We start from the raw sequence: 26,483 nt of genomic DNA on the forward strand, positions 1-26,483 counted from the left end.
TCTGCAATTACAGGAGGCTCCAGCTGCCCCTCCAACCCTAGTGGGGGAGGGCAGCCGGAGGCTCTGAACTATTGATTGACGCCCGAGCTGACTGAATAGGCTGTCCCACCCCCCACCTCCATTAACACCGGCCCCCCTTTGTCTGTCTCACGGCTCAGCAAACCGCCCGAGAAAGCAGGTTGCCCCGGACAGGCGGACACGCTGGAGGAGTCACCGAGTGCTTTATTTCCACCCCGAGAGGCTCCAGCCCTCGGCACCTGAGGGCCTGAGACAGGATTAAGCAGGCAGAGGCCAGAAACAAGAGATCGGTGGTTTATTGTTAAACATTTGCCATGAACCGTGGCGGGGAGCAGCTGCCCTGGGCACGGCCAGGCGGCTAACGCCCGCTGGACGGAGGCTCTGGAGGGCACGGTGCACTGGGCTGAGAACACAAAACCCCTCTTCCATCTTCCAACGGGAGGCGCAACATCCAACCAGCCAGGGGCGAGCGAGCGCCCGAGACGCAGTAGCTGCTAAGGCACTTGCAGGGCTACAAACCTCCAGCGTTCCCTGCCCCTCAGCTTCGAGGGGAACTGACAGAATGGAGCAGCTTGGCTGGAGCAGGCTCTTCCCAGGCTCTGGCTGCGAGTGCGTCTATGGCTGGAGGCACGTGGACACGGTCAGTGGTGGAATTTCTTGCTCGGGTCGTTGGCGTGATCCAGAAGCAGCTGGCACGGCGTGAACTGGCTTCCGTAGACGGCCTCGTACTTCCGCAGCTTGTCCACCAGCTGCTTGGCTCCGACCGAGTCTGCATATCTGAAAGGGCCTGCACAGAACGTGGGGCTAGTCAGCGGGGGGACTGGGCGAGAGGGCACCACTCAGCCTGCAGGAGAGCTGTGCGCAGCCCAGGAGACGGGCAAACACGCTGGACTCGAGCCTCCGGTCAGCACAGCAGTCCTGCCCCCACAGAGCACAGGGAGCTCGGGTGAGCGGCCGGCTAGGGCTAGGGCTAGGGCTAGGGCTAGGGCTAGGGCTAGGGCTAGGGCTAGGGCTAGGGCTAGGCAGCAGCCGGGGAAGGCAAACCCCTGCATCCTGCGCTGCCCAGCTGACAGCAGCTCCAGGGGTGGTGGCCGTGTAATGGATGTAAAAGCTGCTGCCACTGTTGCTTTTAGGACAATCCCAGCTGTGCTCAGGGGCCTTTTAACGGTCACAATCAAGGCCAGGGACACTTTCAAGGAGCAAACTGCTGCACATTGGAGCCAAGTGTCCTGCTGGGCTCGGCCGCGACACCCCAGCTGGAAGGGAAGCAGAGACACCTGCTCCCAGCACTTTACCCCGCTGTGCGCAGAGCAGGCCTGGACCCTCACGCGCAGCCACCTCCCCGCTGAGCTGCAGGGCCCAAGGCCAGGGGACGCACCCTTGGATTTAAGGGATGGGGTAGTGTTTGAACCCCATGAGCCAGGGGGAGAAGCTAGACCGGGCCATAGGCTGAGGCCAAGCCCAGCTGTGTGGGGAATTCCATATTAAAATCAGCTGCAGGCTCAGCCCCGACACGCCCTGTGCTTGCAGGTGACAGCAGCACTCGGCCCTCGGGGCAGTTTAAGTGACATGACCGGGGTCCCTTCTATCTGCAGCCGTGACCCAGAACCTGAGCTCTGGTTTCGGTAGCCCCCTGCCCAGCCCCGGCCCTGGCCTGCTTGGGGAGGTGCAGCAGGACGGTGTTCTAGACAACTGCCCCGCGGCGAGCCATGCTGCCCCACACCCCACTGGGCCCCCGGAAGACTAGGTCAGTGCTCAAGCCAGGGGCTAGGAGCACAGGCAGGAGCCAGGCACTATCAGCACCCTGTGTACAGCTTCACTCTCACGACAGTCCCGGGACTCCGCACACTGGAGGGTGCGCGCAGACAGGCACCAGGTTCAATCCAGGTCCTGTCCGTACTGCAGGCCTGGCCGGCGTAGCTACGCAGGCAGAGCCCCCTCGTGGAGACAGCGGAGGAGTTCTCTGGCCAGCACAGCCGCCCTCCCTCCCTGAAGGGCACTAAGCCGACAAACACTCTTCTGGGGGCAGCTGCATCTAGCCCGAGCGTCCTGCCAGCACAGGCCCCTTGGCTAGGCAGGATTCGACGCACTCCTGGTCCCCATCGCTGTGCAGCGCAGGCTAAGCCGTAGGCCAGGACTCCGCGTACGGCTTTGCTGGTGCAGCGACACTGCTCTGCTAACCAACGCGCTCCTAGCGTGGCCCCAGCGCTGCTGCCAGTTCAGCTTAGTCCAGTTCCCTGGGGGAAGCCACTCACCTCCCAGACACGGCGGGAAGCCCAGGCCAAACACAGCCCCCATGTCTCCTTCCACCGGGTTACTCAGGATCCCCTCCTGCAGGCACATGGCCGCCTCGTTCACAAAGCGCGTCACCAAGCGCAGCTGGATGTCCTCGTCGGTGCAGCTGGAACAGAGCCAGGTTACTCAGACCACTGGGCAAAGCGGACGGGGCAGCCGGGGGCCCAGGCCTCGGGGACCAGCCAAGAGCAGGTGGGGTGGGGGGCAGGGCCCGAGGAAGCCACAGCTGGTGGAGTGGCATTGGGAGCTGCCTTCTGACCGGGGGAAGCAGCGAGGCCCAGTCGGATACCCAGCGGGGGGCCCACACCATAGGGCAGAGCTCTGCCAGGCCCCACACCGGGGCAGCCAGAGGAGACGTGTCAGGCCCTGCGACAGATCTGATTTCAGAGCGTAGCAGGTCCCAGCTGGAGGGGAGGGGACCATGTGGGGGGCTGTCTCCCGAGGTGCAGTACCAGTGTCCAGTGTAGTACGACCCCCCGCCCCAGGCAGTGGGCATTCCACAGGAAGACCCCCAGTGCCCTGTGCTACCAGCAGCCGCCAGTGACCCCCAGCACCCAAGAGAGGAGGGATGGCCAATTACACTGGAGATCAGCCAGTCTCAGAGGGACCAGTGCCAGCCCCCACCCCTAACCCTTTTGGGTTCAGACACCATCTACTTACACCTCAGGCCTGGAGGGCACCTTGAACTGTGCCAAGATCTCATCCATGCCGGAGTTCACGCTCCTGTTCTTCACGCCTTGCTGGTACACGTAGAAACCCTTCCCTGCCTTGCGGCCTGCCGGGAAGGGGGGGATGTCAGTCACTGGCTCAGCTGCCCCCCAACTGCCCTGGATCCCCTGGGTTGCCTGGGCCATACGGACGGCTAACCTGGTACGTGCTTCTCTGCTGGCACAAGCAGCAGGTACCTGTGGGACGAGAGGCTCCCCCACGCTCAAATGGCACCGGGAGCCGCTTCCCGGCCCTGCAGCGAAGGGAGGAGGCTGTCTGGATCTCAGCCCCCTGGAGACAGAGGGAAGGGGCAGGCGATCAGAGGAGGGGTGGTCAGGCGTATCTGCTGGGCCTCGCCAAGCAGCAGCCAGCACTGCCAGTCTCCACAGGTCTGAGCCTTGGAGACGCTTTGAGGCAGAGGAGAGGTGGGGCAACTGGCTTCCACGGCTCTGCTGACAGCAGATCCTGCCCCGAGTTTGTGTCTCATCAATGCTTAAGAGCAGGGGCCTGCTGGGGTCAGGAGACATCCCAAAATTAAGATCAGAGTGACCCAAGGTGTGATGAAGTGGGAATGTTCTTGCTGTGTGATTTGAATGCTGGGAAGGTTGCAGGGGAGTTTGGCTGGGACTGGCTGCACTGGGGAAGGGAGGACACCTGAGCATGTAACCTGAGACCCCAGGAGGGGGGTTGGAGGCCAGGTGACACCTCTGCCCGGGATGCTGGACAAAGGACACACAGGCTGGGGGAGGAGCCAGGGGAAGGCCAGAAAGGAGACAGCTGAAGGGATTTTCAGTTTGGAGCTGGCTGGGAAATAAAGAGGGGAGCCCCGACTAACAGGGCTGTGGCCTCCCTGGGGCCCCCAGATGGACCTAACTAGAGGGAGTCCTGTTGTCTGTACCGGCAGGGCCTGTCCTGGACTGTGTTCCTGTCGTCTAAATAAACCTTCTGCTTTACTGGCTGGCTGAAAGTCCTGGTGAATCGCAGGGAGCCGGGGGTGCGGGGCCTTGTCTCCCCCACACTCCGTGACCCAAGTGCAGCCTGTTGGCCAATCGCAGCCCATGTCTACAATGCAGCTGTCTTCATCCTTAATACAAAGATGTAGCCCACACAGACTACAGGTCCCAGCATCCAACACTCCCCGGCTGGCGCATTGTGGAGCAGTCAGCAGGGAACAGGCATCCCTGGGGCACGTCTGAGGAACAGTGGCCTCTAGTGGCCAGCAGTGGCTTTGTCACAGTCGCATCTCATGCGGCTCTAGGTGGCTGGAGCTGCAGCCCCTCCGGCTCCAGCCCAGGAGCAGGCGATCAGTAACTGGTGTCATCGGGCCAGGACTTGGAAGGGCTCAAGCCCCGTCCAGCAGGGATCGCTGCGTAAGCCCCGTCCAGCAGGGATCGCTGCGTCCCAGGGAACAACGGGAACAGCTTCGCTGGGCTCGAGCACAAGGGGGAGGCGGCTGCCGGGAGCCCAGCCCAGGGACCAGACCCAGGGAGGAGGGGCTGGCACCGAACAGCCCAGCTCAAGCGTTCTGGGGCCACTCACCTAAAAAGCCCTTCTCCACCATGCGCTTGAGCAGCTCCGCGTTCCCGCCCCCAAAGCGCTGGCCAAAGGCCTTGCCGAGATCCTCCGCCACGTGTGCGGCCACGTCCACGCCCACTTCGTCGATCAGGGTGGCGGCACCCACGGGAAAGCCGAACCCTGTGGAAAGGGCGTCCACCTTCCGGGGGTCAGCGCCTTCCTGCAGGGGGCAGAAGGGGGGAAGCCGATGAGCACTAAGGCCTGTGGCGATGCAGAGCCAGGCCCCACACGGGCCCCAGTGACAGAGCAGGCCTAGTACCTGCTGGTACATCACAGCTTCCAGCCTTTGGCTTCCACACCCTGCTAGGGAGCTGGGCAAATGGCGTCAGGACCCGCACAAGCCAAGGAGGTTTGTCAATAGCTGCTCCTGCTCCCAGCTGCAGCCAGGCAGAAGATTCCTTGGAGGGGGGGAGAAGAGGGGGCCCCCTCCAGGTGGCTCCCAATAGCCTGGGCGGCACAGCACTGCACTTTACTGGATCGATGGAGCACTGAGGAGCCCGTGTCCTGGGCTCTGCCCCCATTGTGCTAAGATCCTCGTCCCAGCCCCAAAGAAGTTAGGCCCGAAGGTAGGCTCCTAAACCTTCGTAAAGAGCTTGGCACTTTTGTTCCATCCAGTGATCTCATAAGAGCATCAGAACGGCCATACCGGGTCAGACCAAAGGTCCATCTAGCCCAGTATCCTGTCTACCGACAGTGGCCAGTGCCAGGTGCCCCAGAGGGAGTGAACCTAACAGGCAATGATCAAGTGATCTCTCTCCTGCCATCCATCTCCATCCTCTGACGAACAGAGGCTAGGGATACCATTCTTACCCATCCTGGCTAATAGCCATTTATGGACTTAGCCACCATGAATTTATCCAGTTCCCTTTTAAACGCTGTTATAGTCCTAGCCTTCACAACCTCCTCAGGTAAGGAGTTCCACAAGTTGACTGTGCGCTGCGTGAAGAAGAACTTCCTTTTATTTGTTTTAAACCTGCTGCCTATTAAATTTCATTTGGTGACCCCTAGTTCTTGTCTCCAGGCTTTACACAAATGGGCAAGCATCCCCCCGTTACACCAATGGGGAAACTGAGGCAGAAGATAACCAGCTTCCTAGGGCCTTCTATCAAGGCAGTGTTAGAGATGAAATCAGAACCTGCTACTCTCCCAACTCAAACCCTTGCTCCATTCAGGAGACATTTTGGTCACTCCATTCCTCCTGCCCGGGCTGAGGTCTATTCTGCCCCCTTGCTGTAGAACACTCTGCCCTGCCAGCCAGCGAGTTCAAAGTGCTCTGCGAGGTCTCATTAACTCTCACCCCTCCGAGCGGCAGCTGGCCCCCTCGGATAGGTGCGGAGCGGTTCAGTGACTTGCTCTTTCACGTGCGAAGTTTAAGAGCAGACAGCACCTGCGGGTCAGGGCTCAGAGGGGACTGCGGGCGGGAAAGTCCCACCACTTCTCTTCCAGGCAAACCCCTGGTTGAGCAACTGGGGGAACAGCAGCTTGGGAGTTGCCAAATGTTCTACCCAAGTTCACCAACTGAGCTGCCTGTAGGAGACCCCTGCGGCTGGACGCACGCTCAGACAATAACCCAGCACGCTGGCCGGGCGCAGGGTCATGGAAATGGAGCTCAGACGATCAAGGGTCAAGCTTTTGGAGATGGCAAGACAGTAATGACGTTCCTCTTTCCATCCTTCCCCGCTTCCTCTTTCTAACAATCCACAAGCCGCTCGGCTGGCTGGGATCCGTGGTTTGGTGGGCAAATTCCCATCCTCCCAAAACAGACACCCGGGGGTGAGGAGGCAGCCACGGAGTCCTATCTTCTAGCAGCACTGGGGCTGTAGTGGTCTGCCCAGTCCGGGAGACCCGGTGAGGACAGTTTCTCTACATACACCCTTCTAGGCCATGGCTGGGCTCTGGGCCAGCCTGACTTTGTAGGCAGAAGCAGGAGAATCTCATCTGCTTTAACACTTGGCAGCTTCTCTGCACCCCGGTGCTTTCCGGCAGCACACTCGATTCCAATACACACCTGGAGAACTCTGACCACCTCAGCCAGCATCGGCCCCAGACATCTGGTGGTGTAGAAACCTGGTCCATCCTGGGAGAGGCAAATGGGACAGCAAGGCAGGTTAGTGTCAGAAGCCCTGCAACCCCAAGCACCCCCTGCCTACTTAAACCGCAAGAACTGCTTCCTGAGCTAGATTTCAGAGCCTAGAATGCCGAGACACTAATCGCCCAGGATTTCCAGTGCTCTATAATCAACTCCTAGAATGGCTTGTTTTGACCCAAGTGGAAGATACAGGAATGTGGGACGCTCCTCACACCTCTGCTTCCTGCTAAGATCCTGAAATGTGTCATAGAATAGCGTCCAGAGACCTGTGGAGCTTGTGAGTCACCACCCCAGCTCTGCAGCGCTCAGCAGCAGGGTCCGTTCTCACACAGGGGTGGAATTCACAGGTCTGCCGGGGGCGACTAAGGAAGGGATGTGACCTCGCGGCAGCAGGCAGGGGAAGAAGATTAACACTCGCTCAGAGAAAAGGGGGAGTGTTCTCCAGAGACTAATGGTCACGGCAGAGCATTGCCACCAAGTGCAGACAAGTCCTGGCACTGCAAGGGGCCCGGCTCAGAGTCCCAGCCCCCTAATTTAATGGAAGGGGGAGCGACAAGGCCCAGGGTTTGACAAATGTATCCAACTCTTGCTAGTCCCAGACTTAGCCTAGTACCCAGCTCACACCCTGGAATTCAAAGGAACAACAGCGGCGTTCCGATTCGAGGGCACGGTCAGTCATTTAGGAATCCCTTAACTGGGGTGGTGCCGCACACCCCGTCTCTGGCTTCACTGCCCTCTCCCCACAGGTCACGGCACGGTTTCCTCTTCCGTGTCCCTTCTCTCTGCCCCTCCTCAGGCTCTAACTCCGCCCTGTTAGTCCAGATCTGCTCCCACTCCCCTCAGCCCTACGCTCAGGGACGTTTGTCATCTTAAGCAGCTAGATCAGGGCCTCGCTGCCCAGGGTAACCTCCTGACAGAAGCAAACCCACCCGGCCTGCAGCTCTTGGGACAAGGAGCGCCAGGGAGATTCTGACCCAGGCACCAGTCCCTGCTCAGGGTCCCACTTTGGATAGCAGCCTCCAGCGAGGCATTTGATACATTTGCAGCCCCCAGCCTCCTAAGAGCAGGAAAAATGGAGCACTCTTCCCCAACCTACCCAGGCCTCCATGGCTGCTGCAAAGGGGGCGGCCGGGAGGGTGTGCGCCCCTCCTGTACTCTAGTTCGCCCCATCCTCCACATTTGGGTTCTCTGCACTAGCGAACAGCTCCAGTGCATTTCAGCCCTGCTGCTTTCATACCAGCCTAGTCCAATTCCTGAGAGCCTCAACAACCTTTAGTAGTGGAGAAACTCAAACCCCTCCCCCACCTAGCAAGCCCGAAAGACTTTCACGCTCCTGGTTAACCTCTTGGTTCATCCAGCTGCCATCTCGGGCACCATCAGCGGTTTCAGGACCTGCCAGAATCTCAAGCAAGGGTACTTTACCTTGACTACAATGATGATCTTGCCCTGCTTGAGGCCGACAGCTACAGCGGAGGCAGCTGTGTCCTGGGAGGTCTTGTCCGTGGTGATAATTTCTAGCAGCTGCATCTTGTCCACTGGGGAGAAGTAGTGCATGCCGATCACCTGCCGGGAAATAAGGCACAGACCGGGCTTTTCAGCTCGACAGCGGACAGACTCTTGGTTTCAGGCAGATGCTGAGAGGGGTCTCCTTCCTGACAGCAAAAGTGTAACAGCTCTGAAGGGGGATTACAAGCAGGTCCGTACTATGGAACTGAACCATTTCAAGGCTTAACAATGTAGCTAGGGGCTTCATTCGACCCTATTTTTTTCCTGCAGGTGGTCAGCTGGCTTGTGTCCACTGCCTCAGTATGTCCATATAACCGTCCTCCAACCACTGGAGGTCAGCTGTGCTCAGGGGTTCCCAGGTACCTCTCAGGAGCAGACTGCTGGCGTGAATGGGCCAACTCACTGCATTTGGGGAGGAGACCGAAAGTTTTCCAAAGGCTGAGTCAGTCCAAGTGAAGACCCAAGTTGAAAAATGCTACGAACGTAGAGCCAGGAGGATGAAGTAATCACTCCATCAGCCCACCATGACCATGAACGTAACGTAACCAACGACAAACGCCTGTTGGATTCAACGTGTCCTGCTGACTGAGGGTAGCTATGCGAGACCAGCCACACACTAACTATGCTGCTTCCAGATGTGTGTGCGCTGATCCAATCGCCCAACGTCACCAATGTGCTCCCTACCTACCACCCTACGTCTACAATGGTGCCAGCTGCACCAGGGCAGGCAGCAGGGTTTGAGACACGTGATCAGGGCTAGTACAGGAACATGGGGGCCAACTTTTCAGAAGTGGCCACTGACCTTGGTGCCCATCTCAACACCCCTCGGGAAGGATTTTTCAGACGTTCTGAGCACTTATAACCACTACGCATGGACGGCTAGGTGTGGATGGATGCATCCAGTTCTCTGGAGGCGCTGCTATCCTGTTGCCCACAGATCATTTCGAACCCAGTGAAGGAACCGGGAACAGGCTGTATAACGCTCTGTAGAGGCTTCTCTGGGAGTTTGATTTTTATAGTGGATTTCAGGTGTGCAGTTTTCCATAGGGATACAGACTAGTTTTAGACAGAAGCCTTCAGTTGCTACTAAAACCTTAGGAGGGATTTGAAGTGGTGGCCTGGGAGCAGAGCTGTGTTTGATTGTTACACCAAGGACAGGGTCCCTACTTTGGTTTAAAGTTCTAGGAAACGTAACGAGAGGGAAAAAGCGAAGCCTTTGAGATGTCCGAATGGAGATGTTCTTTTGTAATCTTAACTTCAGTGGCCAAACACTGACCAAAATATCACTTTAAAAGGTCCATTTCCATTCTCACACAGGACTCAAACTTGGCTTTTTTAAAGCTAATATAACACTCCCTAACAAGCCAGGGTTTGAAAGAAAAAGGACATCAGCGTTTTGCAGTCTGGAGGCAGCAGGTTAGTGGATTGAACATGGCGCTCGGAAGCAGGAATCTTTATCCTCTGAACATAAGAGCAGCCATACTGGGTCAGATCAATGGTCCATCGAGTCCAGGGGTAGGCAACCTATGGCACGGATGCCGAAGGCGGCACGCGAGCTGATTTTCAGTGGCACTCACACTGCCCGGGTCCTGGCCACTGGTCTGGGGGGCTCTGCATTTTAATTTAATTTTAAATGAAACTTCTTAAAACATTTTAAAAACCTTATTTACTTTACATACAACAATAGTTTAGTTATAATTATAGACTTGTAAAAAGAGACATTTTAACGTTTTTAGAAGGTATGACTGGCACGCGAAACCTTAAATTAGAGTGAATAAATGAAGACTCGGCACAGCACTTCTGAAAGGTTGCCGACCCCGGTCTAGTCTCACGACAGTGGCTGCTGCCAGATGCTTCAGCGGGAACGAACAGATCAGGGCAATTATCAAGCAATCTAGCCCCTGTTGTCCAGTCCTAATGTCTGGCAGTCAGAGGCTTACGGACACCCAGAGCATGGGGTTGTGTCCCTGACCAGCCTGGCTAATAGCTGGGGCCCTACCAAAAATCACCGCTATGAAAAATGCACCATGAACCGTGAAATCTGGTATCCTCCCTGTGAAATCTGGTCTTGTGTGTGCTTTTACCCTATCCTAATACAGGTTTCACAGGGGAAAACCAGTGTGTCTCCAAGGGAGCATCCTGACCCACAGGAGAGTTGCAGGGTTATTTTAGGGGGCTGTGGTATTGCCACCTTTACTTCTACGCTGCCTTCAGAGCTGGGCAGCTGGAGAGTGGCAGCTGCTGACTGAGGACCGAGCTCTTCAGGCAGCAGCACAGAAGTAAGGGTGGCAATACCATACCATGCCATCCTTACTTCTGCGCTGCTGCTGGTGGCGACTCTGCCTTCAGAGCTGGCTACCGGCCAGCAGTTGCTGCTCTCCAGTTGCTCAGCTCTGAAGGCAGCAGCACAGATGTAAGGGTAGCAGTACTGCAACCCCCACCCCCTCCTTTTTGGGTCAGGACCCTACAATTACAACACCGTGAAATTTCAGATTTAAATAGCTGAAATTGTGAAATTTACGATTTTTAAAATCCTATGACTGTGAAATTGACCAAAATGGACTGTGAATTTAATAGCCACTGATGGACCTTATCCTCTCCACTCTAATCTCAGCTCAGCAACTGCGCAAGCCACATGACCTCCCTGCTACCTTCCCCTCTGTAAAGCACGGCTAGGTACATACCTACCACCTCACTGGCGGAGACGGGTGAAGGGACTAATGTCTGTTCACTGCTTTGGACATGGAAAACACAACAGCGCTGGTTATAAAGAACCACCAGATGTTGAGTGAATTCCCTGTGCTGCAGACTGTATTTTCTGTAGTTGCTACAGTGATGATCTGAATTTAAGTGCAAATCGGTTCCTTTCCGGACACTAATTAGAGGTAAGTGCAACCCTCCCATAGGAACATCGTTTACGTTTAGATCATTCAGTTCTGTGGCCTATTTGACTAATGCAGGCGTGTAGTCAGGCTGTCACCTTCATGTCCACTGGAAGCTACACTTAGCACTAACATCTGCCTAAGACAGAGGCACCTTGTATGACAGCTGCAGACCACAGCACTAATTAAAGTCTGTTAATTACTGAACTGATTTCCTATTGGTTTTCCATAAAGAATCATTACACGGGCAACTTATCCAGCAAGAGGAAGGGGAGGCGGAAGCTCATTTGCAAGTTTGGATGAACAATCTGCATTTCAGATGAGCTGTTACTGTGGTAAGTATAACTGAGACTGGAGGAGAGGAATTACTCTTGGTACAGACGGCTCATTCAGCTCAGGCCTCGAGCAGAACTCCCTTCACCATGTCCCCAGATCCGCCGCAGGCTGAGCCGGCAAGCCCGCTACCACTGGGGGTAATATCCTTGTAACCTGGCCCCACATAATGGGAATACCCCCATTGCTCAGAGGACTGTGAGCCCCCAGGAGGCAAGGGAACCAGCTGAAACCATTTGAGCAGCTCATCACTTTGGTCCTTGGACCATGGTTAATACATGCCCTCAGAGCACGCTCTCTCCTGCAACTCAGCAAGGATTGACTAAGTTAAGACAAGACATTTTTTCCCCACCCTCAAATCAGTTTTGTGGCTCTTTTTAACCCCCTCTCCGATTTTCTAACAGTTTTTCAACTGTTGACACCAGAACTGGAGGCAGCATTCTAGTACCTGTCTCAGCAATGCACAAAAAGTCAGCTCCCCACTATCCACAGGTTGGTAAAAAACAGTAACGCAAAGCACTGCCCTTGGGAGCTCATGTTGTGTCGTTCCATGTTCCAAACATGTACTGCGCAGTCCCACCTGCACCTCCCCAGGAGTGCCTGGCTCCAACAGCAAACCCAGACTGGAAGTCACGTCCCACTGGCATTCGCAGCTCTGTCCCAAGCTGCTACGTTTGAACTGTGGGAGGGACTCTGGAACTCACCTTTTCCGGCCTTTTGCTAGCAGCAGCAATTTGACTGATTGGGAGAGCAGATGTGTTACTGGCAAAGATACAGTGAGGAGGGACCACCTAGGGAAACAACAGGCACCATAAACAACGTGTACAAGCATCACAAGTGACACACTTTGTGGCAGGTAGTTTGGACTCAAGGCTTCAGCAGCCCCTTCAGGACTCCTAGCACCACTGTGCATTTCTAGCACCCTTCCCCAAAGGATCTGAAAGCTCTTTAAGACGACAGGGAATGGAGCCTCACAACACCCCATTAGGTAGGATAGTTTTACAGATATGGAAACTGAAGCCAGAGATGTTCAGCAACTCCAACTCACTGGCAAAGCCAGATCTCACTTCCAGCCCTGAGCTGGGACTGCCAACCCCAGACTTCCTCCGCCAAATGCACTGCTCCTGCAATTCGACGAAACTATTCCAGCCCTGGGCCCGCAGGGCTCTGCCAACACACCCCAATCAGGTGATCAGATGCCACTGCAATGGGCCCCACGCAGGAACAGAGACCAGTTCCTTTAACACAAATAGAGTAACTCGCTGAAGCCCACCCATTGGTGGCAATGAATATCAAGCGGGGAAGCAGCCAGTTTGTATGGGGCAGTAAACAAGGGATTCAGGAGTGATGGGGTAGTTGAGATGCCCCCATTTGCACTTCAAACCCCTAAGAAAGACTTTTCAGCAACTCCCAGAAGGAGGTGGAAAGCCAGACAACAGCAGGCACAACCCTGCCAAGAGAGCTGATGGGACAGACCTGGGAGAGTTCCCTGCAGCCCTCCCCTGCACTGAAGTTCGATAGCTAAGAGTAACCTCCTCCGGGCATCATACAGAGCAGCCCTGGTAGGAATACGGGCAGGATGGAGCAGGCTCTGCCATACACGTGCCACAGCTGTTTGGAGATGGGAAAACTCACCGCTTCCACCTCCTTCAGCACTTTGTGTTTGATGCTGAGGTCCTCAAACACAGCTTCGATCACCATGTCGGCCTTGTCGAAGCCCTTGTAATCCAGCTGCCCCGTCATATTACTGAGAATCGTGTCCCTCTCAAAAGAGGTCAGGTTCTTCTTCTTCACTTTGTCATTCAGCCTGGAGAGGAGGAGGAGCTTGGTCAGAGCAGGCCCAGTGGGTCGAGCACAAGCACTAGCAGCGCACAGCATACCCTGGGTGTCAATCCCTCCCTCCCAGCCAGCAGGGGGGGCCCTTTTACACCTGCATCAAATCCAGCCACGGATCACTGGCCCATCTATTGGCTGTTAGAGGGATGCTCCTCTGGCAACCTGGGGGGCTGGCAAGTGCCCCCCGATGCAAACAGTGCTGCTTGCGGGGCAAACCAAATGCTTGCGTCATCCTAATGCTTGGGAGCGTGAGCATCATGTCTGGAGCCTCCGGGGGCACATGGGCAGGAGGAGGAGGAACCCGAAACAAGGATTTACAGCCCCCGATTCCTTACCAGGCTGGTGCTGGGCAGCCCAGGTTTGCTCCAGCGAACAGCTGAGCTCTCTCTAGCCACACAAAGCGAAACCTGCCCTGGCAGCAGTGGGGGGGGAGCTTTGGGGGCGGTGACTCAGAACAAGTACCTGCTAGCTAACTCCCTCCAGAGGCCTGCGGGTCACAGGGAATGCTGAGGGGGACAAGCCCATACCCCCCCCTGCAAGTGGAGACACATGGCGCAGCCCATATTTGGCAAAGTGCCCTTCAGAGGTAGGTCAGTCTCACCCATTGTTCTCGAAGCCCCACCAGGGTCGTGCTACAGGCCTCTACACAGCTGTTTATATTCAGTGCTACAGCCCGGGCCAGGCACAAGGAAGATGCCTGGGGAAGCAGGAACGCCAAGGCATGATCAGGGCAGCATGTGTGATGCTCGTGCCAAGCCAGCCGTTTAACTCCTTTGTTCAGTCGCACACCCCAGAAAGAGCAGTGTCCTTGCACCGCGTGGGGTAGCTGTAGGAGCAAACGCCCACTCTGCCCCGGTGACAGGAGAGGCCCCTTCACAGGAGCCAGGCTTCCAGGGAGTGGATGTGCCAATCATCTCTACTCAATGTGCAAAGACAGAAGTACTTGGCCTAAAGGAGGCACCAGCCAACCCAGCCCTGCTTGTTTGCAGCTCACGTACCCTTTGAAGACCTGCTGCTGTCCCTTGCCTAGACCCTGCAGCGTCGTATCCTTCAGAATGGTCTTCAGCCCCTTATCCACAGACACCTGGGCAATCCCAGCTCCCATCAGCCCTGCTCCCAGCACAGCCAGGGTCCTGCAGCGAAAGGGGAGGACACATTAGCAATCTGCTTTCATTGGTTAAATGCATGATAAAAACTAACCCCCAGAGGTAAATCCTACACTTGAGTACTGCCTGACCGGGGAGCACCCATATTGAAGGATCTGCCTAACGCTGATGGGGTTCCTCGTCAGAAGCTGTCCCAGGTGCAGGGAACGAGCACTAATCTGCTATTCTACACCAGAGAGAATTACCTGCAGTCTTGATTTTCTCTCCCCAAGCAAAGACACCCGCAAAAACCTCACTGCAGAGTAACAGGAGGAAGCTTTTCAGTGACTGCTCTGAGGGCTGCTGTCCATTCGGCAGCCGCCATGTGACTGGAAGGCCCTTTGGCAGTCAGATCTCCTAAGCCCTGCACGCCAGCGTGACGTTACTGACGTGACCTGGGACCGTATAGATCCTGGTTGCAACCAAAGTCCTGTAGTGGCACCAAATCTTGTCTAAAGGGGGTCAAACAGGGTGTCTAAGCCAAGGTTCTGGGTTGCTGGTTATGGTTATGCTGTCTGTATGCAGGTGTCATTTTTGTATTTAAAGATATAAGTATTGGCTCTGTCCTGTCTGTATTTCAAACTTGTGCTGTGCTTCTGGGTGACACCCCAGACAAGTTGCTGTTAGCTCCAGGGCCCGCTTTAGGCGGATTCCCCGGATCCCCCGCGCCTTAGGTGCCTTTAAAATTTTTTTTTAAAAACTCACCAGGTGGCGGTCTGCTCCGGGGGTCTTTGGCAGCATGGGGGTCTGCTACGGGGGTTTTCAGCAGCACGGGAGTCCTTTGGTGCTGTGGAAGACCCGGAGTGGATACCCCGCCGCCAAAGTGCCACCGAAGCCCCGGACCACTGCCGGGTATTCGAATCGGGTCCCGCAGTTCATAAAGCCGGCCCTGGTTAGCTCTGCCTAGCCTGCTTGATGGCCCATTAAGGAACATCAGCTACACAGTTGACCCATGGAGAGAAGGCAGACACGCCTTGTGACTCAGCAAAGTCCAGGGACTGGCCCATGTGACTCCAGACTCCATTTTGCTGTAATTTTCCACAGTAAGAACAAAGAGGTTCTTACACCTGGAAAAGCCTAGAAAAGGCTGATGCCTCATCTCCATCTTGTCTTCAATCCTGCTTCTTGCCTCTGGAGGGACTTTGCTACAAACTGAAGCTCTACACAAAGAGCTGAATGACCCATCCCAGCTGGGGATGTTCCAGAGACTTGATTTGAACCTGCAGTTTACTCCATCACTGCTACAAGCCTGAACCAAGAACTTTGCCATCACTGTATGTAATTGATTCCATTTAACCAATTCTAGCTCTCATCTCTACCTTTTTCCCTTTATGAATAAACCTTTAGATTTTAGATTCTAAAGGATTGGCAACAGCATGATTTGTGGGTAAGATCTGATGTGTATATTGACCTGGGTCTGGGGCTTGGCCCTTTGGGATCAAGAGAACTGTTTTCTTTTATTGGGGTGTTGGTTTTCATTTCATCCCCAGGATGAGTGGGACTGGTGGTGATACTGGGAGACTGGAGTGTCTAAGGAAATTGCTTGTGTGACTTGTGGTTAGCCAGTGGGGTGAGACCAAAGTCCTCTTTGGCTGGCTGGTTTGGTTTGCCTTAGAGGTGGAAAACCCCCAGCCTTGGGCTGTAACTGCCCTGCTTTAAGCGATTTGTCCTGAATTGGCACTCTCAGTTGGGTCCCGCCAGAACGGCGCACATTTGTCCCCGCACATTCTTTAGCTGATGCCACAGCCAGCCATGTCCACACTGTAACTACTGCTGGATACATGCCATAAGCTAAAGACACCTAGGAATCCACACAACAATCCAGAATCAGAGAGAAAGGCCCTTACAAGAGAGACTGCTGCAGCTCCTGTAGTTCCGTTACCAGCTGATTTAAGGGCTGCACAGCAAGAGATCACTCACTCCTCCTAGCTGGGCCCGGCCTCAGTGTGCAAGAATCAAACTCTTGTTTTTCAGGTCACAGGGTGTGTGTAACTGGTCCAACCTCCCCAGGCAGCACATCTCTGCAAGATGCAGCAGCACCCTGGGTATATTCATCCTGCGTACGACCCTTGCGGGCCATGGAGTCCCACACTATTCTATAATACTCAGTCCCGGTGCCTAACACTCCTATGCAAAACACACTCATTTCTAGCCACCATTAATGACTCTTCTTGGAGCAGCTAGTCCTGGAACCCCAAGGGGAGAGGCAAGTCTTGATTTCGTTCTAACTGGAGCACAGGATCTGACCAAGGGGTGAATATAGCTGGCCCACTTGGTAATAGCGACCATAATGTAATTACATTTCACAAACTCTCCACAATAGCAATCAACTTCAAAATGGGGAACTGCACAAAGATGAGGAGTCCTTGTGGCACCTTAGAGATGCTGAAATAAATGTGTTAATCTCTCAGGTGCCACAAGTCCTCCTGTTCTTTCTGCGGATACAGACTAACACGGCTGCTACTCTGAGACAAAGATGAGGGTTATTACAGGAAAACAAAAAGGAACAGTCACAAGAATGAAATGCCTGCAAGCTGCATGGAAACGACTTAAACACACCACAACAGGCTCAAACTAAATGTATACCCCAAATTTAAAACAAAACAGAAGAGGACCAAAAACTGCCACATGACTAAACAGAGCAGTTAGAGGCAAGAAGACTCCCTTTAACAAGTCAAATCCGACTGAGGAAAATCAAAGGGAACAAACTGCCACGTCGAGTGGAAAAGTACAAACACAAACACTGAAGTATCTCCGAAGCAGGAAGCCTGCCGAGCATCAAGGGGGCCACTGGCCAATGAAAGTGCTACAGGAGCACTCAAGGGAACGACCTGCAAACCACAGGGGAGTGAGAGGCTGGCAGCCAACGTACCAGCTCACGCCAAGGCCCCCAGGCCTCACTGAACACTGACGAGTGCCTCGCTGGGAACCAGTCCGGTGGAGTCTGCGCGCGACTTAAATCCTGCTGCTGCTATTATGGCAGCGGATCCCACGGGATCCCAGTCCTGCTGCAGGACTCTCCACTAGTCCCAAGCGGGGCCCTACAGTCTGGCTCACGTATGTTAGTATTGTTAAAAATAGATATTTGAGTTACACAGGTGGAATGTTAATACTGGCATTGTACAAATCCCCTTTCCATCTGCATGCCAGGTGCTAAGAGAACATTTAAGTGTTTGCACTGGAATATAAAAGTGTTTGTTAAGACTGTCGATTCCCCCAGTCAGGGGAGACGCATTGCCAAGGAGTTTACTACCAGAGGTGTTCTCCTCTCCCCCCACAAAAAGGTGCACAGACACTAGACAAGCCATTGTGGACAGAGAACTTTGTTGATGGCTTCTCCCACACCACTGAGGAGGCAACCAGCACAAGCCCACATCCCGTCTTGAACACTGCGGGGAAGGGAATACAAATCTCTGTTAAGGAGAAATTGGTCACTTTAAGCTGTCTGGACTCTGAAGGGCAAAGATTTCTAAACAAAAGCAAGAGATCCCCAACCTTCTTGGCTTGGGTTAGCCCTAAAGGACATAACAGCTTGCGTATTATAGAAGCTTCTTCTACCTTTTGAACTTGAATGTACCTCATTTGTGTATGTTACCTGCTTTAACCTGGTAAATAACCCTCATTTCTTTTTCCTAGTTGTTAAACCTTTAGTTTGTTACAGGATTGGCTGCAAGCATTGTGTTTGGTTTGAGATCAGAGTACAAGTGACCAGGGGTCAGTGACTGGTCCTTTGAACCTGGGAGTAACCTGTGAATACTGCTGAGATTTCTGGTGTAAAGGACCATCTCTCACCAAGCCAAGCTTGCCTGCGTGGCAAGACAGACCGGAATACGCAAGGGGACTGTCTGTGGCTCACTATTAAGGCCGTGCTAGTGTCTGAGATGTTCACACTGGTTACTCAGTTGGTGCAATCTAAGTATACAACACAACCAGTTTGGGATCCATGCCCTGTTTCTTGAGTCTGCCCTGAGGCTGGCACTCACGGTCGTAAGCCACTCCAGACAGCATGACAGACAGCATCATCCCAAGGATCTTCCTCTATCAGAGTCTAGGGCAGGGGGTCAGCCTAAAGTTGACTCAATAGGCAGCCGGAGGCACATGTTAAACAAGAGCAAGTTACAAGAACCTGTGTGCGAATTTCACGATCGCTGTGAGAGTCAATGCAACTCAAGCAGCAGACAATCCCTGGGAAGACAAAGCTCCGAGTAGGAACGCTGGTTAACCTCAGGGCAGATCCCAGCCTGAATACATTTCTGTCTGACAGAAGTAACCCAGCCAAGGCTCACCCAGAAAAACGTTATCACCAAGTGGGGAGACTATGTGCTGGTGAGAAGTCCGACCTTCCAGAGGACACTGGAACTGCCTTTTTGCCACACTCCTGAACAGAACTGGCCTCCATGTCGGACCCGACTGGCTAGAAGAGTATGAATAGGTCTAAGATTCTCTTTACTGCCCTTTTAACCAGTCTGTGTTTAACTTACTTGACCTCTTGATTTGGTGCCCCAAACTTGTTCTTCTTGCACTGCACCTGCCCGTGGTAGAGGCCCGTCAATGCCTTGGACTCTGCAGTCATTGCAAGTTCACCAAATTTCTGAATCAAGTGGGAAAGGAAGTCAGATGTTTTGGCCTCTTGATTCAACAGTTCCAGCATTTTTAGCATGTACAACAGGACAAAAAAAAAATATGCTAGCATTCCAGATCAGTGCAGACATCCTAGAGCCGTGCAAGCAGGTGGGGTATTGCCATCCATGGCGAGAGTACAGAATAGCCAAACCTCCAGAGGGAGAAAGGAACAAGGGATTTCCTTTCTGGGTGGGAGGGAGATAGCTCAGTGGCTTGAGCACTGGCCTGCTAAACCCAGGGTTGAGAGTTCAATCCTTGAGGGGGCCATTTAAGGACCTGGGGCAAAAAATCTGTCTGGGGATTGGTCCCCCTTTGAGCAGGGGGTTGGACTAGATACCTCCTGCGGTCCTTTCCAACCCTGATATTCTATGATTCTATGACCTCCTCAGAGCCATAGAACACTAGTGCCTCCATGGTGACCCATCAAGTTCCAGTAGCCTCCCCACACCAAGCAGAAGACTGCTCTTTCAATGATATGATTTCCTGTAGTTAGCATTATCTATGGCTTCTGAAGAGCATGCGCTTCCTCCACCCCTTGGCACAATGGTAATAGATTATATAGCCAGAAGGAGCCACTGATCTTCTAATCTGGCCTTCTGCAGACCACAGAACTTCTCTGATTCTCCTCTTTTGTCTGACATTGCCGCCATTGTGATGAATGAGGGTGCCTGCTGGAAACCTAGAAAGAACAGGAGTACTTGTGGCGACCTTAGAGACTAACAAATTTATTTGAGCATAAGCTTTCATGGGCTACAGCCCACTTCATCAGATGCATGGACTGGAACATACAGCAAGATGATATTTATACACAGAGAACATGAAAAGGTGGTGCCACAAGTACTCCTGCTCTTTCTGCGGATACAGACTAACACAGCTGCTACTCTGAAACCTGCTGGAAACCTGATTTCAGTCTGTTTCCTGTCCTGCTTTATTCCTCCACCCCATGTCCTTTCTTCTCAATTTGTTGTTCTTCCTCCATTCTCTGCACACTGCTCACAGATGGGACATCCGCTTGTGGCTCACGTACGCTCTGGCTGTGTAGCAGAGTGCCAGGAGAGCAGTCCACAGGCTGCTGCCTCAGCTACTCCTGTGGCCAGCTGCATTAGGAGCTGCTCTGCCACCGGGGGAGGGTATATGCTCATCGAAGGACGGGCTCAGGCTCATACACCTTCCTGCTCCCTGTGGTTCCCAGAGTAACTGGAGAATCATCCTGGGAGGCACCACAGTAAGGACCCTACTCTCTTTATGCACTTGAAGCAACAATTTACATCCCTTTGTAAACCAGTTTCTACTCTTATCGAGCAGACACAGGCTGCTCTCAAGTCAGTGGTTTGGAGAAGCTGGTGAGCCAGCTCCCCAGGCTTTGGTCGGAATAACCCCTCAAGCTTTGCTATTTAACAAAACAAGGAAGCAGGAGGACAAGAAATGCCAGTCTGGTTAAACAGCAAAGCTCCTGGTGTTACTCAAGCTGGAATCCAACTCCAGGGAACTCAACACAGTTCACACTACAGGAGGCAATGTGCCAAATTCACTGTGAAGGGCAAAAAGCCAGAGACAAAACAACACAAAAATCTTTAAGTATATTAGAAACAGGAAGCCAGTAAGAGAATCTGCAAGTCTACCTATCCCTAGGGGGAAAGAGGAGTAATCAAATATAAAACTATGCTGGTGAGCAGAGTGATTTTCACACCACTCTTCAGAGGGTGCTGGGCAATCTACCCTGGACTGCTCTTTCAGATCAAAGCACAAGAAGAGTTTGTTCCAGCACCACCTCACAGTTAGGAGGCCTGTGTCACCAGGAACAGACAAGTGCTGCAGAAATAGAAACTTTCCAAAACAGCTACTGTGTCAGGACTGGAGGGTCAAAAAAGGCACAGGGGCTCCTGGGAGCTCGGATGTGAGCCCTACTTCAGTACCAGGGACCCAGGTTGAAGTGATTACAAAAAACACCCCCAGGTTAACAGCATATGGGACTAGCCAGTACGACTTCTACAAAGGAAACCTGGGCCTCACTAATCTCGTAAGATTTGTTGAGCATGTCCACAAAACAGAACTGAATAATTTGGACTTTCAAAGAGACTTTGACAGAGTCCCCCCTGAGGCTAGTAAGGAAACCAAGTGGCCATGGGAAGGCACACGGTGAAGTTCTGACTCAGACTGAAAACTGGCGGAGACAGTAAAAGTGGCCAGCTTTCAATATGGCAAAAGGTTAACAATGGGATGCCCCAAGGGTCTGTACTAGGGCAGATGTTAAATATTAATGACCTGGAAAATGGGATGAACAGTGAGGTGGAAAAATGTGCAGATGACAAAGTAAGTAGGTTAGTCAAGACTAAAGAATGAAGGACGTACCCAACCTAGGTGAATGGACAACATGGCAGAGGAAATTCAGCAATGACAGGATACAAGGTCATGGAGGTTGGAAGGAATCGTTTGAATTGCTCATTCACTTTATTGAGTTCTAAATTACCTGGAACTATTCAGGAAAAAGACCTGGGCATCACTGTGGACAACTCTAGAAAAACCACCTGCCCAGTGCAAAGCAGCGAACAAAAAAGGAAACAGTGTTAGGATGTAGAAGGAAAGGAACAGAAAATAATGAAGTGATAAAGCCATTATGTAAGTGAGTGCTATCCCATCGCCCAGAAGCCTGTGCTTCGTTCAGGTTAGCCTGTTACAAAACACAGGAACAGAAATAGAGGGATCCGAGACAGGTGGGGAAAGACTTCCACATGAGACTAGGATTCGAACGGTTTAGACACGCCAGAGGAACACAAAACAACAAACGGTGCTGAGTAGATACTGTAAATCAGCACGGCCATGTATCTCATACAACAAGAATGAGGGGACAGTCAGTGAAAGTGAAAGGACAATGTTAAAAGATCAAAGAAAATACTTCACACAATACAGTGGCAGAGGCCAAAAGCATCACAGGGTACTAAATGGGATTAGACATTTGTATAAGCTAAGACAGCCTAAGGGAGGTTAGCCCTAACCACTGACAGGGATTAGGAAGCAGCTTGCTTATGGGCAAGTTATTCTATAAATGCCCACTAGGGGGTTTCTTGCAATCTTCTTTGAGGCACCTGGTACTGGCCACTGTCAGACAGATACTGGACAAGACAGACCGCTGCCCTGATCTGGTATGGCAGTTCATGCCCCCACTTCTGTCTCTGGCTGTGATCTCACTATGAACACCTGCCTGCTCTGCTAGAAGACCACAGCCATTATGACCCAGGAATAGGGGGCACCTTAGCCAGACCTGTGAATATTTGACTAAATTCTCTCGTTGGTTTAAAATGTGAACATGTGCACGGAGATGGAAGATACAGACCCAATTCCACACAGAGCAGCAGCACAGGGTCACAGGATGGGTGCCCAACGCTACCCCCTCCTGGGCTGTCCCTTTAAGAGCATTCCCTTGTGCAAAGCTGAAAGTAAGTTTGAGGTAAATATGCCTCTGAAGGATAAAAAGAGTTCCACAGTATGTTTACCTGGGATTCAGTGAGGTAGCCGGCTTCACTCCCCTGCTCCAGGCCAGTCTTTACAACCTACATGCAGAAGAGAGACAGTGAAAATGGGCCATTTCATACATTATGTTCTCTTTTGGGGACAATATATTTAGCACCAGGAAGAGCCCTTCCTGGCCAGTTCCATTCATGAGATTCTCTTTGAACTCTTGCACGTCTGTTCCATGTTCTTCTAAGCGAGCTCACAGCAACATATTGCTAGAGCAGATCTCAATGGTGGGGCATTCAAGTTGCCAGCAGTCTAATTTGTGCACCGAGCTCCTAGAATCTGGAATGACTTCAGTAGGGTTGTGCCCAACACGGGGGCTGGGCTAACTGGCACTCAGGAGCCAGCAGGAGCAGCTTGAAGCGGCTCCCAGAAAGAGGTCTCTGCTATGAAAAGTTTTACAATAAGAGGACATTGAAGGCAAAGTTTTCAGCTGCACCTACGGAAATCAATGCTCCAAAGGATTTACAATCACGTTCTCTAGCTAGAGATGGGGTGAGAATGGTGCAGGAGCTGCAGTTGAAAGTTTCATGGAGGAAGTGTCTTCTCTCTTATCTATCCTCCTTCCCTTTACTGTGGTTCTGGTGTCCCCCACAACCCGAATATTGGCACATTTGTATTTGAGCGGGGATGTGTTTCCTTTTGGAAACACTTGTGAATTCCACTGAATCTGATGCACAAGCTGCTCTGGCCACTAACTGGACAGACCTCTGATTAGCCCCTTAGCCGAATCCTCACAGCAATTTCTGGCCTGATTAAGCGCAAGGGGAAGACCAATCTCCCTCTGCGTAAGGCAATTATTTGTATTATCCTAGCCCCAGGAGCCCCAGTCATGAACCAGGACCCTGTTGTGCAAGGTGCAGCCCCAGAGAGCTCACCGATCTCACCCAGATGAAATGTTTGTGTCATGCGCCTCAGGTGGGGGGTTACCTCAATGATTTTCAGGGGAGCAGGGTAGAGTCCTTTTGTCTGCTTCTGCACCCTTTTCTCCACTGTTTTGTAGATCTGCTGCCTCACAAAGGGAACAGACAGGGCATAGTCTGTCAGTTCTGCAAGAGGACACAAGGCAACACTTGGGCATACGACAGATCACCAAAGTCCAGCCCTGACATGGGCACTAGCTAGTTAGCTACCTGACCAGTGTGGATGCGGCAGCTCCGACTCGCTAACTTTCTATGGAAGGAGAAGAGAGGAGCTCACCGTAAACCCCGTTATTAGATACGGCTAGCACAGATCGGATTAGAGGGTCGGCCACTTAGACAGCTGAACTTTCTTACTATCCATTCCAGGGTGATAAATTCCACGGAGAGCCAAAGGCTGCTCCTATGAAATCAATGGCAAGCACTCCAATTGACTTCAGGGGAGCAGGGCTTCAGAGCGAGATTTAGCGGCTTCCTCCAACTCCATTAAATAAGGACTATAACCATGACCCACTTGTGGAAGTGCTTTTCTGAAGGGGATCACAGCCACGTGCAGGGCACAAGCTCGGATGCAAAGCACGGCCCTTACTGGCTAACCAGTGTGTATTGTGGGCAGCTACTGCAGAAGTTCAGCCAATGCCCCTTGGCCCCAACTCCTCACTCCCTACTACTCCCGTCCCGGGCCCTTCCACACAGCTCCGCCAATGCACCTTGGTTCTGAAGTGCAGCACGCTCTGCTCCTGACCGGAGACCAGCAAGCCTGCCAGGTCATGGGGCTGTCAGAGTGTGGCTACTGTTGGTTAAAACTAGGCCAATTTAATTCATGAGGGGTTTCTTGAAGATTTTGAAATCGTGTCTCTAGAGGCAGAAGTGAATTAACCCACAAATATGCCTTTAAGTTAAGCTTCGTTGCCTGCATCCCATGCACTTACTCTGGACCAGCCCCTTTTCCCTTTTGGGGGACACTGTCTTATTGGCTAGTCCTCTGGCAAAGTCAATCGCTACCTCCTCCATGTACTCAATGGTTCGTTCTTCTGGACTTTTGGTGCCTGGTCCTGGGAACACAGAAAGGATGGGTCAGAGAGGGGAATGCAGCCTGCAGGATTACATGATGGGGAGGTATTTTGTTAGAAACAGCTCTCCCTGGAAAGATGAGACCAAAGCGGACGCACGTCTGCTGATCTCTACAGCTCCACCCCAGCCCACAGAACTGTTTTATCAGAGATGTCAAGCACCAAAGAGTTGAGCAAACAGCTTTTAAGGAAGGCACAAAGCTGTAATTTAGCTTCAATACTATGGCATTTTCTGAGTAACACCAGTGCAGGTGGGCTAACGACCTTACAGGACTAGGCAGTGAGTATATTATCCATTGCTGGATGCAGTGTTGTAGCCAGACTGACCCCAGGATACTGGAGACAAGGTGGGTGAGGTAATATATTTCATTGGGCCTTCAAGCTCGACAGAGCTCTTCAGGTCTGGGAAAGGTACCCAGAGAGTCACAGCTAAATATGAGGTGGAACAGACTGTTTAGCATAAGTAGTTAACAGATTGTACCATGGATGTCATCTCCCTAGACACCAACATCCCTCACAGCAACAGCATCATCGCCTGCCTCAACAAGCTACAAGACAACGGACAACACTCAGATCTCCACCCCAAACATTTTCAACTCATCTGTTTCATCCTCACCTATCATAATTTTACATTCAACAACAAAACACTTTGTCCAAACCCTGGGAACAGCCACGGGTACCAGGATGGCTCCCCAATATGTCCACCTCTGCATGGGTCACCTTGAGGAAGGATGTCTGGAAAAAAATGCATCACAAAAGCGATGATGTACCTGATATATCATCAATGTATTTTCATCGTCTGGACAGATCACCTAGCCCCTCTCATAGAAATCTATCACTTCAACAACCACCACCCATCCATCCAACTCTCTAGAACACACATACACCAGCATCAACTTCCTAGACACCACAATCAGCTTCAGCAATGGAACCCTACAGACAACCATACACAAGAAACCCAGGAATCACCAAACTTATCTTCACTGATCCTGTAGCCACCCCAGACATACCAAGAAATCTGCTATCTACAGCCAGGCACTGAGATACCACAGAATATGCTTCACGGAGCAAGTCTGGGATATGCACCTTAACAAGCTGGTGGATAGAAAGCTGGCTAGATTGTCAGGCTCAACGGGTAGTGATCAATGGCTCCATGTCTAGCTGGCAGCCGGTATCAAGCAAAGTGCCCCAAGGGTCGGTGCTGGGGCTGGTTTTGTTTGACATCTTCATTAATAATCTGGAGGATGACGTGGGCTGCACCCTCAGCAAGTTTGCAGATGACAGTAAACTGGGAGGAGTGGTTGATACGCTGGAGGGTAGGGATACGATACAGAGGCACCTAGACAAATCAGAGGATTGGGCCAAAAGAAACCTCATGAGGTTCAACAAGGACAAGTGCAGAGTCCTGCACTTAGGATGGAAGAATCCCATGCACTGCTACAGACCAAATGGCTAGGCAGCAGGGACCAAATGGCTAGGCAGCAGTTCTGCAGAAAAGGACCGAGGGGTTACAGTGGACAAGAAGCTGGATATGAGTCAACAGTGTGCCCTTGTTGCCAAGAAGGCTAATGGCATTTTGGGCTGTATAAGTAGGGGCATTGCCAGCAGATCGAGGGATGCGATCATTCCCCTCTATTCGATATTGGTGAGGCCTCAACTGGAGTACTGTGTCCAGTTTTGGGCCCCACACTACAAGAAGGATGTGGATAAATTGGAAAGAGTCCAGCGGAGGGCAACAAAAATGATTAGGGGGCTGGAGCACATGACTTATGAGGAGAGGCTGAGGGAACTGGGATTGTTTAGTCTGCAGAAGAGAAGAATGAGGGGGGATTTGATAGCTGCTTTCAACTACCTGAAAGGGGGTTCCAAAGAGGATGGATCTAGACTGTTCTCAGTGGTAGAAGATGACAGAACAAGGAGTAATGGTCTCAAGTTGCAGAGGGGGAGGTTTAGGTTGGACATTA

The 26,483-nt window shown here is 52.6% G+C and overlaps 1 protein-coding gene across 2 annotated transcripts in view; it reads right to left on the minus strand.

The window, feature by feature from the left end:
* Window positions 1-296: 296 nt before the first annotated feature.
* HADHA (hydroxyacyl-CoA dehydrogenase trifunctional multienzyme complex subunit alpha) overlaps window positions 297-26,483 on the minus strand; it is a 40,052-nt gene continuing 13,865 nt past the window's right edge. For both annotated transcript variants that reach the window (XM_045010014.1, XM_045010016.1), the window contains 13 exons: window positions 24,379-24,501; window positions 23,457-23,575; window positions 22,505-22,561; window positions 18,869-18,978; window positions 14,241-14,375; window positions 13,042-13,213; window positions 12,111-12,197; window positions 8,108-8,248; window positions 6,605-6,673; window positions 4,561-4,756; window positions 2,974-3,088; window positions 2,274-2,419; window positions 297-805 (listed from right to left, as the gene is read on the minus strand). In XM_045010014.1, the coding sequence (XP_044865949.1) occupies window positions 660-805; window positions 2,274-2,419; window positions 2,974-3,088; window positions 4,561-4,756; window positions 6,605-6,673; window positions 8,108-8,248; window positions 12,111-12,197; window positions 13,042-13,213; window positions 14,241-14,375; window positions 18,869-18,978; window positions 22,505-22,561; window positions 23,457-23,575; window positions 24,379-24,501 (1,616 nt within the window). In that variant the 3' untranslated portion in view covers window positions 297-659. The remainder of the gene's footprint in view (window positions 806-2,273; window positions 2,420-2,973; window positions 3,089-4,560; window positions 4,757-6,604; window positions 6,674-8,107; window positions 8,249-12,110; window positions 12,198-13,041; window positions 13,214-14,240; window positions 14,376-18,868; window positions 18,979-22,504; window positions 22,562-23,456; window positions 23,576-24,378; window positions 24,502-26,483) is intronic.

The sequence above is a fragment of the Mauremys mutica genome, chromosome 3 (genome assembly GCF_020497125.1).
Source record: "Mauremys mutica isolate MM-2020 ecotype Southern chromosome 3, ASM2049712v1, whole genome shotgun sequence".
In the NCBI taxonomy this organism is placed as follows: Eukaryota; Metazoa; Chordata; order Testudines; family Geoemydidae; genus Mauremys; species Mauremys mutica.